The 16,981-nt window shown below is 40.9% G+C and overlaps 1 protein-coding gene across 7 annotated transcripts in view; it reads right to left on the minus strand.

The window, feature by feature from the left end:
• CDK6 (cyclin dependent kinase 6) overlaps positions 1-16,981 on the minus strand; it is a 236,923-nt gene that overhangs the window by 11,682 nt on the left and 208,260 nt on the right. For 6 of the 7 annotated variants that reach the window (XR_003679891.2, XR_003679892.1, XR_003679890.1 and 3 more), the window contains exons 6-7: positions 6,884-6,934; positions 2,673-2,808 (exon numbers count right to left, since the gene is read on the minus strand). Coding sequence is in view for 4 of the 7 variants with exons in the window: in XM_024130746.3 (XP_023986514.1) it covers positions 2,673-2,808; positions 6,884-6,934 (187 nt within the window). In the remaining 3 variants the exon portion in view is untranslated. Of the gene's footprint in view, positions 1-2,672; positions 2,809-6,739; positions 6,775-6,883; positions 6,935-16,981 lie in introns of those variants that run through there. The other variant, XM_055084990.1, reaches the window with a different exon arrangement.

A 16,981-nucleotide genomic window follows, 5' to 3' on the forward strand; every position in this document is an offset into this window, starting at 1 on the left:
ATGTGGGATCTTCCCGGACCGGGGCACGAACCCGTGTCCCCTGCATTGGCAGGCAGATTCTCAACCACTGCGCCACCAGGGAAGCCCAAGGATAACTCTTAAAGTGCTAAACTTTTAAATGTTAATTGTTTCTTAAATAAAACAACTTTCTAAAATACTCTTTACTTCCTTAGTAAAAAATTTTCAATAGCGGCAACAGTTACTTTTGGGATCTCAGCTGCCTCTCTTGTACCGAATGGCCTGCCTTCTCTGCTTTAGAGTTCTAGCTTGTGTCCCTCTAGGATGAAACAGTGAGAGCTTTCAGAGACTGCTGAGGTTTAAGGTCTTGGACTGTCCTTTCCCTGCATGCCTGTGGATATTATGCTCCATGCTTAAGTTTTACCTGGTCATGATGTTACTGGCTCTGCTTTTTATTTTCCTCTCCTTTTTCTAATCTCTGCTGCCATTCCTTGTCTACCTACTTCCTTCTCTCTTTGGTAGGTTTCTTTGCTCCTTTTTCTTTTTTGTCTCCTGCTACTTCTTCAGATTAGCACTAGTGTGTGGTCCGACTTTGGAAGCCACCACCTCTAGTAGGGGACCCTGAATGAACCCATGGCATTGTCTGTTATCTTTACATTTTAAGTTCTTCTTGGTGATTCCTAATAATGTTGGAGCCAGGAGATCTTTTGGGTTGTCTGTGGATGTTCCGTTAGTTGAAGGACTGAGCTACTTCACTACCAAAGTTGTTCATCACTGTCACGGTCTGTCCAGAATCCTCTACTAAGAGGAACATTTCACTCAAAGTTCCTGCTGAAAAGGAAATCCTATGGTGGCTATATTTTATAACACACAGTCCTCACTGTCTCCTGGCATACCTGATTGGGCCAGGAGTGCAGCCTGGCCGTAGGTAGCAACGCTTATCAAGGTTTGGCAAAAATGGTGAGGTATGGCAGCCAGGTTCCTCCTTGTAGGAATCTGATATAGGAAACAGTGACAGGGCAAATGCTAGCAGTGGGATTAGAGCTGAAAGGATCTGTGAATTAGTTGAAGTTCTGATAGTCAAGGGACCAGCTAAAGTTAGGGGAGCAGACAGTAGAACTGAAAAGAAGCAATGAGGTGGAGAAAAGGGCAGAGAAAAGCAGAGTTGCTAAGAGCATGTGATACACAGGACAGAGACAGAGCATTTACACTCTGGATGGCTTTCCATTTCCAGGCCACACTATTGAGTGTCTTACAAATCAACAGTGGGGAGGAATAGAGCTGTCCTTGTCTATAATTTGGCAGTGGAGGGAACTTTTGCCTAAGCAACAGAAAATGAGCCACCATCAGCTGAAGATGGAGTTAGGGCTTTCACTGGGAAAATCCTTGGCTCTGCAAACATGCCAATCGATGGCTGTGTCCACACAGAGCTGAAGCATACATAACATGTCTACTAGGACCTATAGACTTTTAGATCTATATCTAAAATTCATAATATATTGACAGAATGGGAGTAAGCTTCTGAGTCTAGGAGCACTTTCTTGGCTAGATATCAAAGGTTGTTAATTCAGCTGGTAAAGGATACACTCATTACTACTCATTGGGTTCCAAACACCAAGAGTAGCCCCATAGGTACTTTCTTCTACCTATTGTTTTGATCTCTAAACACAAAGAATTATGTACAAAGCCAAGTATTATGAGTTTGAGTCTCAAACAGGGCACAGAAGCCTTTATTTTCAGTGAGGTATTTTATATGTCAGAGCACGTTCAATACTTATTAAATAAATCAATAACTAAAAGGAGTACTGCTACCCAGTTCCTTTGGAAAAACATCTTCCTAAAAATGTGCCTGTTTAAGAAAAGACGCATTAAAATGCCAAACAAGCTGCTTAAAGTAGCATGAAAGTGTAAACAAGGAAACATAATATTTACTTCTGAAGAAGCATGTGTTTAGACGAACCCAGAGGATTCTAAGGCTGCATTCAAAAGAACATTCGAAGATGGCAGACTGAAAGGGTGTGGATCAGACTCTTTCATTTTTTTTTTTTTTTCCAAATTTTGGTTGCATTTATTGATACATAGTATTTATTTATTTATTTATTTTTTGGCTGCGTTGGGTCTTCGTTGCTGCATGTGGGCTTTCTCTGGTTGTGGCGAGTGCAGGCTACTCTTTGTTGTGGTGCACGGGTTCCCATTGCAGTGGCTTCTCTTGTTGTGGAGCACGGGCTCTAGGCATGCGGGCTTCAGTAGTTGCAACATGCGGGCTCAGTAGTTGTGGGCTCAGTAGTTGTGGCTCACAAGCTCTAGAGCGCAGACTTCAGTAGTTGTGGTGCACGGGCTCAGCAGTTGTGGCTCGTGGACTCTAGAGCACAGGCTCAGTAGTTGTGGTGCATGGGCTTCGTTGCTCTGCGGCATGTGGGATCCTCCTGGACCAGGGCTCGAACCCATATCCCCTGCATTGGCAGGCGGATTCTTAACCACTGCACCACCAGGGAAGTCCCTCTTTCTCTTTCTGTAGGACCTGAAGACATTGCAGAATCAAAAGCCACTAGCTACTATAGGGCTGGAAATGAAAGCTGCAGAGAGACTGTGGCCTCTGCCCCGTGTGATTGTGGCACATGATGTTGAACTGACACTGTGCCCAGTGCCCAGTGTGGACAGGGCAAGTCTCTCACAAGCACAGTGCAGACCAATTCTGCATCATGTGAACTTACCAGAAGTAGGTCTTTGCCTTGTTCATCAATATCTGTTACAAACTTCTCAATTGGTTGAGGAGATTTTGAGTGAAAAGCCTGCCTGGGGAGGGCAACATCTCTAGGCCAGTCCTCTTCTCCCGGGAGTCCAATTACGCTACAAAAGAACCACAGGTGAATCTAAGCATTAGCTGCTGTGCTGAAGCTATTTTTCCACCAATTCTAGAAGAAGGTAAAGCCTAAGGGGCAGGCATGGGGGACACAGAGCCTCAGGAGTTCATCACATGTATGACTGGCAGGACTCTCATTTCTCTCTGTCCTACTGCAATACGGTGATCATGGCAGGGTAATCAGGTACTGCAATAGGGTAATCTCACAGGAGAACTGTCAGAACCACTGGGAAGAGATAAGAGATTACTCTGGGGGAAGACACAAAATGTAAGAGACCATGCAGAACTGGAAACTATTGTATCACCAATAAGCCCTGAAATACTGACAGAGCAGGACCTATATATTCAAAGGAGACCCGCATGGGCATATCATATTTTCCTTTATGCCCAGGAGTGCTTTTCGTGCTCTGATCAAACACTCCTGTACTGACATGCCTTTATGGTACTCATCTAACATGATTTGTTTACACATAAATTTGGTTGCATTTTTGGTTAAAGAATAATTCCCCACACAGTAATTACATAAATCAGAACCAGACCAAAATAATGAGGCTAAAAGGTATGGTAGTCCTATGTTATGCAATACCATTTTATAATTTAATATCAAATTTGACTTACATAATTTAATTTACATATTTTATATAACTATTTTATGCTATTACAAAGTGAGCAAACAATTAATAAAAACAGTATCATTTATGTTCCCCCTGAAAACCATCCTGGGATCAGAAAGGTAGAGAGAGCATCAGGTGATACAAAAACAGCAGAGGCTGTTTAGTAGACAGACTATATGATTATTCAAATACTGAGCAAACTCTTTTGACTACAGTTAGAAAAGGTGCTGGCCTGCATTGTCATCTTCTTGGCCTGCACTCGCTGGGACTAAGGCCCAGGGGATGTCCTCCTGAACAAGTGCTCCAGGAGCAGGAACATGTGGTGGTAAATGTCACAGGATCTCTGTAGGGCTTTGTTCCCCTTCCCTCACCTCAACAGAGCCCAGGTAACAGACCTCACCTGGGAAGAGCAGACACCTATCACTGGGTGTCTGGGGAAAGACACAGTAATCCTACTGCTGTCAGACATGTGGGGAGAGCCAGGTTATTGAGGTAGATAAAAACAGACTCATGGACATGTTTACGGAACAGATGAATGGAAATGACAACTTGAGCAACATACTAATTTGTTTAATAGCAAGATCTAGAATAAGAATAAAAAGAGGAAAACAAAAACATTACCATTTATTATTTAAAAAAAAGTGTGTGTGTTTGGATAGAATGGGACAGGCAGAGGAAGAACAGAAGAATGCTTACTAAATAACTTTAAAAAATTGTCTTTCAGTCATTTTTGGCCTTTTAGCCATTTTTATATCAATATTTTTGCATATTATCACCAGTCACCTAGAAATCGATTATAACAACTCTCAGTACAAGTTTAAAATCTTTTTTATTTGGAGTTTTGAATATATTTATATTGAGTTAAATCTGGCAATGTGGGCAGCTGAATGCCAAAAGCTCTCAGAAAAACAATGTCCCTGTATGTATATGTGTGATGTATACATACATACATACATATACATACCTGTTTATATAAATAACTTATAAAAGTGTTCTTAAATCTACCACCTCCTGAGACATGTAGGTCAGGTATTATTATTTCCATTATATAGATGTGGAAACTGAGGATGAGGAATAAAATGAACTGCCAAATTCACACATAGTTCAGCCCAGAGCCTGGAGCGAACGTATTCCAAATCCAGTATTTTGTTTCCATTTAACTATGACTCTGCTCTTAAAAATGCTCTAAAATGTCACAGGCTAAAAGCATTCAGTTTCACTTTCAAAGTACTTACTGTTCTTTGAAAGTATAAATCTTCCGAAACACAGAAACAGTTTTCCCCTTAAGAGAATGTGAATATGGCTTTCTTTTCAAAAATATTCAGTTTAATATCCAGTGTGAACGTTTATGGCCTCTATATGAGTGTTGTCAAATTCTGATAGGTCCATTAAAAAGGGCTTGCATCAAATTTCAATATTTGGACAGAGCTGAATATAAGCCTTAAAAGTTGACATTTGTACTGGAAAGACTGACAAAGCACAAAACCTATAAATGGCAGTGATGGCTGAGACAGAAATCATTTTTCAAGTACTTCAGAAGTGACACTAGGGTGCAGCATTGTCCCTCTACTCTCTGCCAAAGCAATGAATACATTCAGAGGAAACAGAATATAATTTCAATGAAACAATGCCAGAAACCAAGAAGTAAAATCTAAAGGCACAAAACATATCAAACTTTATGGCTTCTTTTCCGCTGGCAACCTGGGATCTTAGGCCTTTGCCAAAAGTGGAAATGGCTTTCCCTTGGAAGCAAGTCAAACGTGCTCCTCAAAGGTTCCTTCTGGTCCATCCCACTGGCTTCACGTACTAAAGGGCACCAGCAGTGTTAACAAGATTGAAGACGTCGGTGCTAGAGGTGGACAGAACGCCCAGGTGGAGTCAGCAAGGAAAAGCAGGTGAAGGACGGTCAGTGTCTGGCAAGCTGGCTTCAGTCAAGATTGTTCTTACTTTTAACAAGAGAGTCACTGGTATGCCTGACTTTCACAGTTCCCTCTTCACAATCACATGCACACAAAATATATTCAACAGGGATAGGGAAGAACAGATGGGAGTTCATCACTGAATGATCAAAGAACGTGACACCCAGAAGCAGAGAGTAATGTGAAAGTTTGGTCCTGAATTCGTCCATCTTACAGAGCGGACAGTAGCAGTGGCAGAAGCAGCCGTTGTGGCAGCTGCCCTGGACCCAGGAAGCCCCCAGACAGTAAAACTAGCAAATGTTTTCAGGCCTTAAAGCCACTGGGTTCTGACTCAGCAGTGACTCTGGCACTAACAGAAGCCTATTGGAGCTGCTTCCGGTCACTGAAAGAACAAACTCAGGTTCCGGATTTATTCCGACTGTTTTAAGCAGTCATGCATGAGAAAATAGTGTTAAAAAGAATGCTTTTCTTTAGGGGGACTTTTCACCAGTTTTACAGGCTGCAAATATCATAAAAATTACTAGGATGCCTATAAAATGGTACAGAGCAATGATCAGGGCTATTTTTGGTTCTAGAACTCCCACTTTCTTCCTACTCCACCCGAATCCTGATGGGACTTGGCAACCACACAGATCCCAAAAGGTTGCTGTACTGCATGCTCTGTGAGAAGAAAAGCCTCTTCTTCCCATTCTAGACACATGAAAGCGTCCATACTCTCACATGCACAAACATGTACGCTAATGGAACTCTGAAAATCATCAAGGAGCTATGTCACAGACAATTGGACCAAAGAATTCGAGCACAAGAAAGCCTTAAAGTTTCTTTTCTCAGGCGAAGAAGTTAAGGAACAAAAAGGTTAAACAATTAATGATGAATTATAATAATAGCTAACATTGTTTTAAAGCATCTACTATGTACCAGGCACTATGTAAGTCTTCTACCCGGTGTTTTAAATGACTTTTTCAAGACCGCACAGTTATTTAGCCACAGGCGTAGGATTGAAACCTAGGATTCTCATCTCCTTTTTCAGTGTTCCAAAGAAAAATGGATTGTGTAGCATACCATCCTTTGCCCAGGAAGACAAAACAAAACAATGTAAAACCAACCTGGATGACTACAGGATACTCAATGGGGACAGGAAGCCCAGTGGGTAAGGATGGGTTACCTGGTCATTGAGCGCCCCACCTCTGAGTGGAAGCATCTGAAATGACCCCAAGCAGACAACACAGCTGAACTTAAAGAACTGGAGCTCAGCCAAGCAGAGAAAGGGCAGCTGTCAAAAGATCCACATGAGCAACATAAAAGCTTCCAGAGCAGAGCAATCAGGCCACAAGGCATGATGGGCTCTGCACAAAACAGCAGACGTCTACCATGTCCCCACTCACCACACAAACAGTAACATTGTCTGCAGCAGCAGCAGCTTGGGGTAGGAAAGACAAGAGATAAACATATTACATGAACGTCAGAGGAAGGTCACTGTAATGTTTTAATGCTACAGACACAGATGTAAAATTACAGTTAATACTTACTCCAAGATTTTTCCTAGTTGATCAACATCTGAACTTCCACGAAAAAGCGGCCTGAAAGAATAAAGATACATATTAAACAAGGAATTTTTTCTGGTTACATTTCAATCATACTTGTCTTGATCATTATTTAACAGGAATCAAAATATTCTTTGTGTGGGGAAGAAGTAACCTTTGGTAAATGAAGGTTTTTCTTGCATTCCCCTTACGGTAAGATCTCTTATGAATATCTGGCAGTGCCTGACTCCCATACTTGAGAATTCTGGGTAACCTATTCTCAGTCATTGGAACAACACCGCCACCGTCATATACAGGCCCTGGCTTCAAAGTTCTACTTAACTTTGTGGCAGGCTGGAACACATCACTATCATAGGCTCAAACCAAAGGTATGTGGAATTCTTTGATATTATTCTTGGTCAGATCCTTCTCAGAGCACCCTTCCTTTTTTTAATTGAAATATAGTTGACTTACAATATTGTATTAGTTTCAAGTATACAGCAAAGTGATTCAACTATATATATACATATATGTATATATCTACATATATATTTAGATTCTTTTCCATTATAGGTTATTAGAAGACATTGAATATAGTTCCCTGTGCTACACAGTAGGTCTTGTTGCTTATCTATTTTATGTATTGTAGTTTGTATCTGTTAATCTCATACTCCTCATTTACCCCTCCCCTCTCTTTCCCCTTTGGTAACCATAAGTTTGTTTTCTGACAGAGCACCCTTGCTTTTTTTTTTTTTTTTTTAACATCTTTATTGGAGTATAACTGTTTTACAATAGTGTGTTAGTTTCTCCTTTACAACAAAGTGAATCAGTTATACATATACATATGTTCCCATATCCCTTCCCTCTTGCGTCTCCCTCCCTCCCACCCCCCCTATCCCACCCCTCTCATGGTCACAAAGCACAGAGGTGATCTCCCTGTGCTATGTGGCAGCTAGCTTCCCACTACCAAATTTACATTTGGTAGTGCATATATGTCCCTGCCACTCTCTCACTTCGTCACAGCTTACCCTTCCCCCTCCCCATGTCCTCAAGTCCATGCTCTAGTAGGTCTGTGTTTTAATACCACTCTGCTATCACAGTACTTCCTCACAGGTCTCTCTCCTTCCACTTGTCCTGAATGCTGCAGTGAGCTACCTATGGGTCTATTTTTCTGATTATACCACTTCCCTTTCTCCCAATTTTATGGTAGCTAACAATCACAAGTTCAAAATCCTAACTCTGGGCTTCAGAGGCAATTGTGAACACACAAGACTCATTATCTATACTGAGCATTTAACTGACAATTAAATGAACTCATTTGGTGACATTTCTGGCATTTTCTTAAGTAGAGATCAGGGAGTGTTCTAGGTTTGCCCCTAACCTTTGGCTTGGTACTTTACCTGAACAGGTGCTCAGTTAATACACATCTTATTTGATTTTACATATACCCATGGTACACATGTAAATGTTCCCTAACTCCTTGCTCAACAAATGACATAAAAAAGTATTTTTCAACAATAATGTGTTTTAAAAAATATGTGCAGCCTATTATCAGAGATCATGTTTTAGAAATATTATATATCAATTTATAAAGCCTTAAACCAGACCTCTTAAATATTTTTTATACACAATGAATGAACTTGCTATATATGCTATATATGGAGACTCCTACAAAGTCATGGCATTTCAGTGGCTAGGAGACACTGAACCATACTTTCTATTCAGGCCATGATTCTTGAAGGTGGTTATTTTCAAATGAAGTGGAAAATAATTTACTTGTGTAAATGTTATGGTTGGACTGTGTCCCCCCGCCCCATGCCCCCAATTCACATTGAAGCCCAACCCCAGTGCCTCAGAATGAGGGCCTTTAAAGTGATGGGTAAGTTCAAATGAGGCCATTAGGGTGGGCCCTAATCCAATCCAAACCAGAGGCATGTGTGCACACAGAGAAATGATCACGTGAGGACACAGCAGGGAGGTGAGCCAAGGAGAGAGAACTCAGAAGAAACCAAACCAGCTGACACCTTGATCTTGGGCTTCCAGCCTCCAGAACTGAAATTCTGGACAGAAATTCAGAGAAAACAAATTTCTGTTGTTTAAGCCACTTAGTCTTTGGCATTTTGTTATGGCAAACGCTAGAAAACTAATACAGACATCACTAATGCAGCCAAATTAATAAAGAATTATGGAGTTGGATTCTAAAAGACATCTAGACAGGTCTTGAAAGATAGCAAGGTGAGAAGTGAAAGTTTTAGAAAAGTTAAACAATGGAATCTTAACAGCTATTATTTATAGGGCACTGGTGTTGTACCTGACATAGTGCCACATGCTCCCCAAACATTATATCATTTAATTCTCACAAAAACTCCAGGAGCAAGGTAGTATTATTATCATCCCTATCTTCTGATGAGGAAACTGAGGACTGGAGAAGTTTCATGACTTACCTAAGGACACATAACAAATTGCAGACTTAAAATTCAAGCCAGGTCTGCCTTGCCCCAAAGCCTGTATGCTTCATTATTATGTCATAATACTTTTATTTTGGTTACTAATGTTCTCTGCAATCACAGTCACTTTAGCTGAGCCTCTGGGGTGAAGTAGCACAGGGACCCTGTCAAGAGCACTTTGTAGAGAACATGTGTCTCATAAGCGGGTGCCTATGGGATTCTTACTCAGATGGCTTTGCAAGTGTCTAAATGTCTTTAAAGTCTTGCTCTACTTTAACAAGGAACAAAGCAATTCACCAGATTGAGGCTCTCTAGTCTCTCCACAAACTAACTGATGATGGCCCTTCCAGATCTTTAAATCTTCCTACAGCCCAATCCTTTATAGCTGTTTAGCTCACACATCTTAACTGATGCACCATTTTAAAATTCCTTCCAAAGCATAGAACTCGGGTTGCAAAGAATCAACAGTTCTCTTTCTCTTCACACTCATCCATTTTTCTTAATATTAAAGTATGAAATTATTGGGACTTCCCTGGTGGTGCGGTGGTTAAGAATCCGCCTGCTAATGCAGGGGACGTGGGTTCAATCCCTGGTCTGGGAAGATCCCACATGCCGCGGAGTGACTAAGCCCGTGCACCACAACTACTGAGCATGCGCTCTAGAGCCCGCAACTACTGAGCCCAAGTGCCACAACTACTGAAGCCCGTACACCTAGAGCCCGTGCTCCGCAACAAGAGAAGCCACCACAATGAGAAGCCCGCGCACCGCAACGAAGAGTAGACCCCACTCGCCGCAACTAGAGAAAGCCTGCGCACAGCAACGAAGACCCAATGCAGCCAAAAATAAATTTAAAAAAATTAAAAATAAAATAAAGTATGAAATTATAAAACTAAATATAGCCGGCATTATGAGGTTTGGGAACAAACACAAATGACCCTTTCTTGTTAAGCAAGTATCTCAAATGGCTGGAGTGGTGAGTGTGCCAGGTCAGTAAGCACACAGGGAACAGAGAGCATCAGTTTAATCTGCTGAGCTGGTTAAGTCGCTAGGTAAACATGCCAAGCCCCTCACCCTTCATGAAGAAGACTGGTATCCACAGAAGCATGAGTGAAATTACTTGTGAGGATTATGGAGCAGTTTAAAATAAATATGTTGGCATGGCTATCGGGAAACAAACAAAGCAGACTAACTTGAATGGATGTTTCCAGGCAAAGGCGTAAGAACATCTCTTTCCTGGGGTGGGCACTGAGACCCCAGCCTGAAGCTCAGCTGCAGCAGTGGCTCATGTCCCTACTGTTTTGGTTTTGAGCTCTTTTCTTGTTTTTGTCCCTTGGCAATATTCTAACTTTTTTGCTAGTTCTGCTATGCATTTAAGTTTGCTCTATTTTATCTTACATTTGCTACATGTTTTAGCAGAGGACTTTCAAGTCATGTGGTCTACCATACTGCAAGAGCCTGAAGTCGTATCTCTATTGGTTGGACTTGGCCCACAAAAAATGAAATGTGCCTGCCATCCCTGAGTTAGGACTGGCCCATCAGTTTGGCTTCCTTTAATGAGGGCAGCAAGCAGAAGGTCTGAATCATAACCACTCTTCTGTGAACACTCAGCAAAACCTGCTAGGGGATACTAGAAACTCAGAGCCTGCAATTCGGTGTAGAGCTCAGATTGCCTTTTGCCACCTTAGGAAGACTTGGTATGCGACTCTGGGGTCTATTAACTTGTCTTTGCAGCAAATGTGGGTTGGCTTGAGTTATAAGAACTACTGAACCCTGACTGCATGCAATTAGCTCCTATAAAATGGATCTTTGGATGCAAAGACATAGTCACAAGACAAGAGAAATGGGTCACGGGAAGGGGCAGCCAAAAATAAATTTAAAAAAATTAAAAATAAAATAAAGTATGAAATTATAAAACTAAATATAGCCGGCATTATGAGGTTTGGGAACAAACACAAATGACCCTTTCTTGTTAAGCAAGTATCTCAAATGGCTGGAGTGGTGAGTGTGCCAGGTCAGTAAGCACACAGGGAACAGAGAGCATCAGTTTAATCTGCTGAGCTGGTTAAGTCGCTAGGTAAACATGCCAAGCCCCTCACCCTTCATGAAGAAGACTGGTATCCACAGAAGCATGAGTGAAATTACTTGTGAGGATTATGGAGCAGTTTAAAATAAATATGTTGGCATGGCTATCGGGAAACAAACAAAGCAGACTAACTTGAATGGATGTTTCCAGGCAAAGGCGTAAGAACATCTCTTTCCTGGGGTGGGCACTGAGACCCCAGCCTGAAGCTCAGCTGCAGCAGTGGCTCATGTCCCTACTGTTTTGGTTTTGAGCTCTTTTCTTGTTTTTGTCCCTTGGCAATATTCTAACTTTTTTGCTAGTTCTGCTATGCATTTAAGTTTGCTCTATTTTATCTTACATTTGCTACATGTTTTAGCAGAGGACTTTCAAGTCATGTGGTCTACCATACTGCAAGAGCCTGAAGTCGTATCTCTATTGGTTGGACTTGGCCCACAAAAAATGAAATGTGCCTGCCATCCCTGAGTTAGGACTGGCCCATCAGTTTGGCTTCCTTTAATGAGGGCAGCAAGCAGAAGGTCTGAATCATAACCACTCTTCTGTGAACACTCAGCAAAACCTGCTAGGGGATACTAGAAACTCAGAGCCTGCAATTCGGTGTAGAGCTCAGATTGCCTTTTGCCACCTTAGGAAGACTTGGTATGCGACTCTGGGGTCTATTAACTTGTCTTTGCAGCAAATGTGGGTTGGCTTGAGTTATAAGAACTACTGAACCCTGACTGCATGCAATTAGCTCCTATAAAATGGATCTTTGGATGCAAAGACATAGTCACAAGACAAGAGAAATGGGTCACGGGAAGGGGCAATAGGCCTAACTGGAACTGGTACTCTCAGCTGACCAAGAGGTTGGTCATGAATCTGATCAAACTCTTAGAACCATCTATTCAGTTTTCAGCTGAAAAGTTGGAATAGTTTGTATGAGCTGGTTTTATGATAGTGGATGCTATGAACATAAGGAGCATGGAGAGGCACAATGGATTTAGAGGAGAGATGAAACCTTTCATCATGATGAACTCCTGGGTGTGCTATGGTGGAGTATGGAGACGTAAGAATAAGATCACCCTAAGGACCTTATTCTATCTTTAAATAAGGCTCTTTGGTAAGAAGTCTTGGCTGTATCAGGTATGTGTGCACCATGAACTGAAGAAACACACAGGACTGGTATTTTCATTGAGGTTATTTTGCATATTCTTCCTCCCTCATATTAGTTGAGCCAAAGAGGCTTCAATTCATATAATTTATGGCATATTTTAGGTGGAAAAATATGAACATAATCTTTGATTATATTCTTTGGTTTAGTGATGAGGGAGAGTTTAATTCTACTGCCTGGAATAACCGTATAATTGAGGGATGATTCGGCTAAAACACACACATGTATGAGTCCGACTTGGCTGGTTCTTTATTACCAAGACATAGAGCTGAGCTGGAAGGAAGTAGAGGGTTGAAGGAGCAAAATGGCGGAGAATAAAAGACACAGAAAGACTGAGACTGAGATACAGATGGCCAGATAGAGACAACCTGAGGAGGTTCACAATAACTTTAAACTCTGCTTCTTCCCACTGCCCAAGAATCTACCTCTCCTGGTAATCCTAGGATGTTAGGTACAGAGGCCCGGCACGGAGACGGAAGATGGAAGAGGAATGCTCTGGTATATATCATGAGACAGAGCCTCATCAAAGATAAAACATCATGCATTTTTAGAAAAAGTCACTGCAGGGAGAAGATCCACAAAGCTATCCTATCTTGTCTGTTTTTAGACATAAGCCTCCCAGGTGACATACTTAGGAATTCTTTTAAACTAATTATTTAAAAATACAGTTAACAACAGGGATAGTCTATTGAAGGTAGTGAATCTGAAGGCTTTCTTTTTTTTTTTTTTTTTTTTTTGTGGTATGCGGGCCTCCCTCTGTTGTGGCCTCTCCCGTTGCGGAGCACAGGCTCCGGACGCGCAGGCTCAGCGGCCATGGCTCACGGGCCCAGCCGCTCCGCGGCATGTGGGATCCTCCCAGACCGGGGCACGAACCCAGTTCCCCTGCATCGGCAGGAGGACTCGCAACCACCGCGCCACCAGGGAAGCCCCAGGCTGTTTTTATAGTTCTAAAAAAATTCTTATATACACATTTTTGGGTTGGGGGGGTAAATAATAAAATGGAAAGATTACTCCTACTGAAAACATCCCAAAATGAAGACTGCAATTGCTTTACTGAATTAACACGTTAAAAAATCCTTTTATTATACCGAACATTACTGAAGGTCAGTAACTTTTATGCATTTTACTACATCAAAAACTACAATTAATCACTTCATTTAGATACTTTTCAGTAGTTTAACTGAGTGGCCGGGTAACAGCGCACAAACATTATCGCTAAAGACCTTTGTTGAATCTAAGTATCATGAATCCATTTCCCATTTTATACCTACATTTCTTTTCTCTTCCCCTTGCTTATGATCCTCATCTTCTTCAGAAGATGTTCTCCACAGTCTCTGGGACTTTTACATTCTATTGCAGAAACCCTCCTTCTGTCTGTCTCTCACGTCCCTGAGTCTCTTTCTATTATGAATTCCCACATAAACTCCAGAGGAGCCTACTGGATGGACTTCGCCATGCTACCCTTGGAAGGCAACTTATTTGACAAGGTAAGCAATATTTAGGGGACAATATCTGAAACTGAACATTGCTATGTTTTTACGAAAGAGGATTTTAGGTTATTTCTAAGTATTTTCCTCAAATATCTTTCTTCACCATTATACTTGATAATAGTTAATGCTGATAAAATAAACTCCATGAAACACATACATTTTCATGTATACATATGTTTGTTTTTTCTTTTTTCCTAACCAAAGGGAGATTCCTGCAAAATACAATGGCAAATTGCATTCATTTCAAACCACAGCAGAGTCATTTCTCTTCTCATCTCACCTTGGGCACTGCTGTGCCAAAACAAGTGTAGACATTGGGGTTTTAATCAAGGATTTCCCCAAGGCTTTATTAAATCTGTGAGAGGTTAAACCTTAACATCCCCCCTCCGCCCGCCAACATGTTGATTTTTCAGGATACTTGCCGGCTGGGGAGAGGGCATAGATTTTGGTGATAGGCTGTCCTGGGTGTGACCGAACCCCTACTCAGCCACTTCTCCCTGTACGACCTTAGAAAGTCATTTAGCCTCTTTGAACCTTGCTCGCTTCATCTGTAAAATGTCCAGTTTATAGTAGACCTATAATATGCGGCAGCTAGATATACACACTTTCTCACACTTATACATGGTAGATATTTCTGGTTCCTGGCCGCTATTACACACAGATGATAAGGTAAAATATTTTACAAGGTGAACAAGAAAGGAAGAGGACATTTGTCACTGTGTGGTGGGTGCTCAAGTCAAACTTAAACCTAATAGTCCTTCCTCTGGCGTCACTATATATATTCTCTACACCTGTTAGAATTCTTATACATTTAACATCAAGAAAAGAAAGAATGAATGTCAAAATTTCCAATAAAGATTAATTCATTTTGAATTGGCAATTCTGAATGTAGGTTTAGCAAAAAAACTCACTCACCATTGTCTTATCAGTGAAGTGAATTTGCTTGGGTCAAATTACAAAGGGGACCAAGTTTCGGACTCATGCCTTTTAGAACAAACAACTAAAAGAACATACAAATATTATTCATAATCTCAATGAACAGTGCAAAACAACATTTAAAAGTAGGGTATGTTTTCTAGCAGATGAGACGTGTATGCTGATATACCTGTTATAGAAAGGAAATGATTCATGCATAATGGAAGACGAAAGATTTTGTTTACTTACAGTACTTTCATCGTACTAAAAAGACGAGGAAGTCATGGATCACCCTATAGAACACCTCTGTAACCTGCATTTGAACTGCAGCTATGCTTTAGCTGCTATCTTTCTTGATTAGTAGAGGAATTTTCCATGTTCATAAAATGACCTTTCGAAAAATATTACCCAGGGGAATGTTTGCTTTTTAATACTTGTAACCCATGTTCAGTTCCAAAGCTGTTATCTGTTAAGTTAAAAATGTCAATTTATCACCTTACAATTACCACCTATTCAAATAACCAGATTAAGCAGAAAATCAATTAATTGATTTACTTTGTAAACACTATAATCGAGTGATCACCTACTAAGCACAAAGGGCTGCATTAGGTGCTAGGAGGTTATCCCTCCCTCCCGCCCCCGCCCAAATAAATATTAAATATAAATTAGATTGTATAATGTATGGTCTTAATATATAATAAACAGGGCTTCCCTGGTGGCGCAGCAGTTAAGAATCTGCCTGCCAATGCAGGGGACACATGTTCGATCCCTGGTCTGGGAAGATCCCACATGCCACGGAGCAGCTAAGCCCGTGAGCCACAACTACTGAGCCTGTGCTCTAGAGCCTGCGAGTCACAACTACTGAGCCCACGTGCCACAACTACTGAAGCCTGTGCACTTAGAGCCCATGCTCCGCAACAAGAGAAGCCACCACAATGAGAAGCCCGCACACTGCAACAAAGAGTAGCCCCTGCTCGTTGCAACTAGAGAAAAGCCTGCACACAGCAACGAAGACCCAACACAGCCAAAAATAAATAAATAAAATAACTAAATTTTAAAAATATATAATAAACATACATTTAAATTATAATATATATTTTATAAATTTATATTATAATAAAATAATTATATATTTATATAATAGTATAAATTCATTATAAATTTATATTAAAATACAAATTTATAACTTTATAAATAAATATACATACCTATACTACATACTACCATAATGATCCTTGCTTCCACAGGAGACAAGATATACAAATGCAGGGTCATGAAGTAGAGAAGTTTCTCTAATTTTACTGGTGGGAGCCGAAAGCCCAGGGCAATCGTTTAATCTTTACTAGAGTGTTGGGAGGTGGTCTGATTAACCTCCTTTTATCAATGAGAAGTAAAGTAACTGATTCGAGGAAACACAGCCCAGTAAGAGGCTTAGCTGGTCTGTGTGACTCCAATGAGCAGCAAATAGAAGCAGTGTTTTAGAAAGATTAATATGACAGAGGTTCACTGGGTCAGTTGGCCGGGATGGAGATGGAGCTGGGGATGCCAATGAGAAGGCCAGGCCGTGAATGAGATGACAAGGACCTACACTAGGTGGACAAGGAAATGGGCCGGGATGCAAAGATGTTTAACAGAAGGGGATCAGAACTTCATGAAAGACTGAATAGGACTTGGAAGGAGAAGCATGATTTGAAGTTTGCATTACTAGTAAAGCCAGGCTGAATGAGAAAGGTGGGGAGAGGGTGGTGGGGGACAGGGAGGAGGAAATTGGAAGATAATTAATTTAGTTTTGGATGTGTTCCTTTAAATAAAAATAACATATAAAATAAAAAATATGCAAAAAAAGGTAGTTAAGTACACCTAGACATACACCCAAGAGTATTGAGAGCATATGTCCTTACAAAAACTTGTATGTGAATGTACATAGCATATTCATATTCATAATAACCAAAAAGTAGAATGAACCCTAATGCCCATCAGTTGATAAAGGGATAAACAGAATGTGGTATAGCCATACCATGG

The sequence above is a fragment of the Physeter macrocephalus genome, chromosome 5 (assembly GCF_002837175.3).
Source record: "Physeter macrocephalus isolate SW-GA chromosome 5, ASM283717v5, whole genome shotgun sequence".
NCBI lineage: Eukaryota > Metazoa > Chordata > Mammalia > Artiodactyla > Physeteridae > Physeter > Physeter macrocephalus.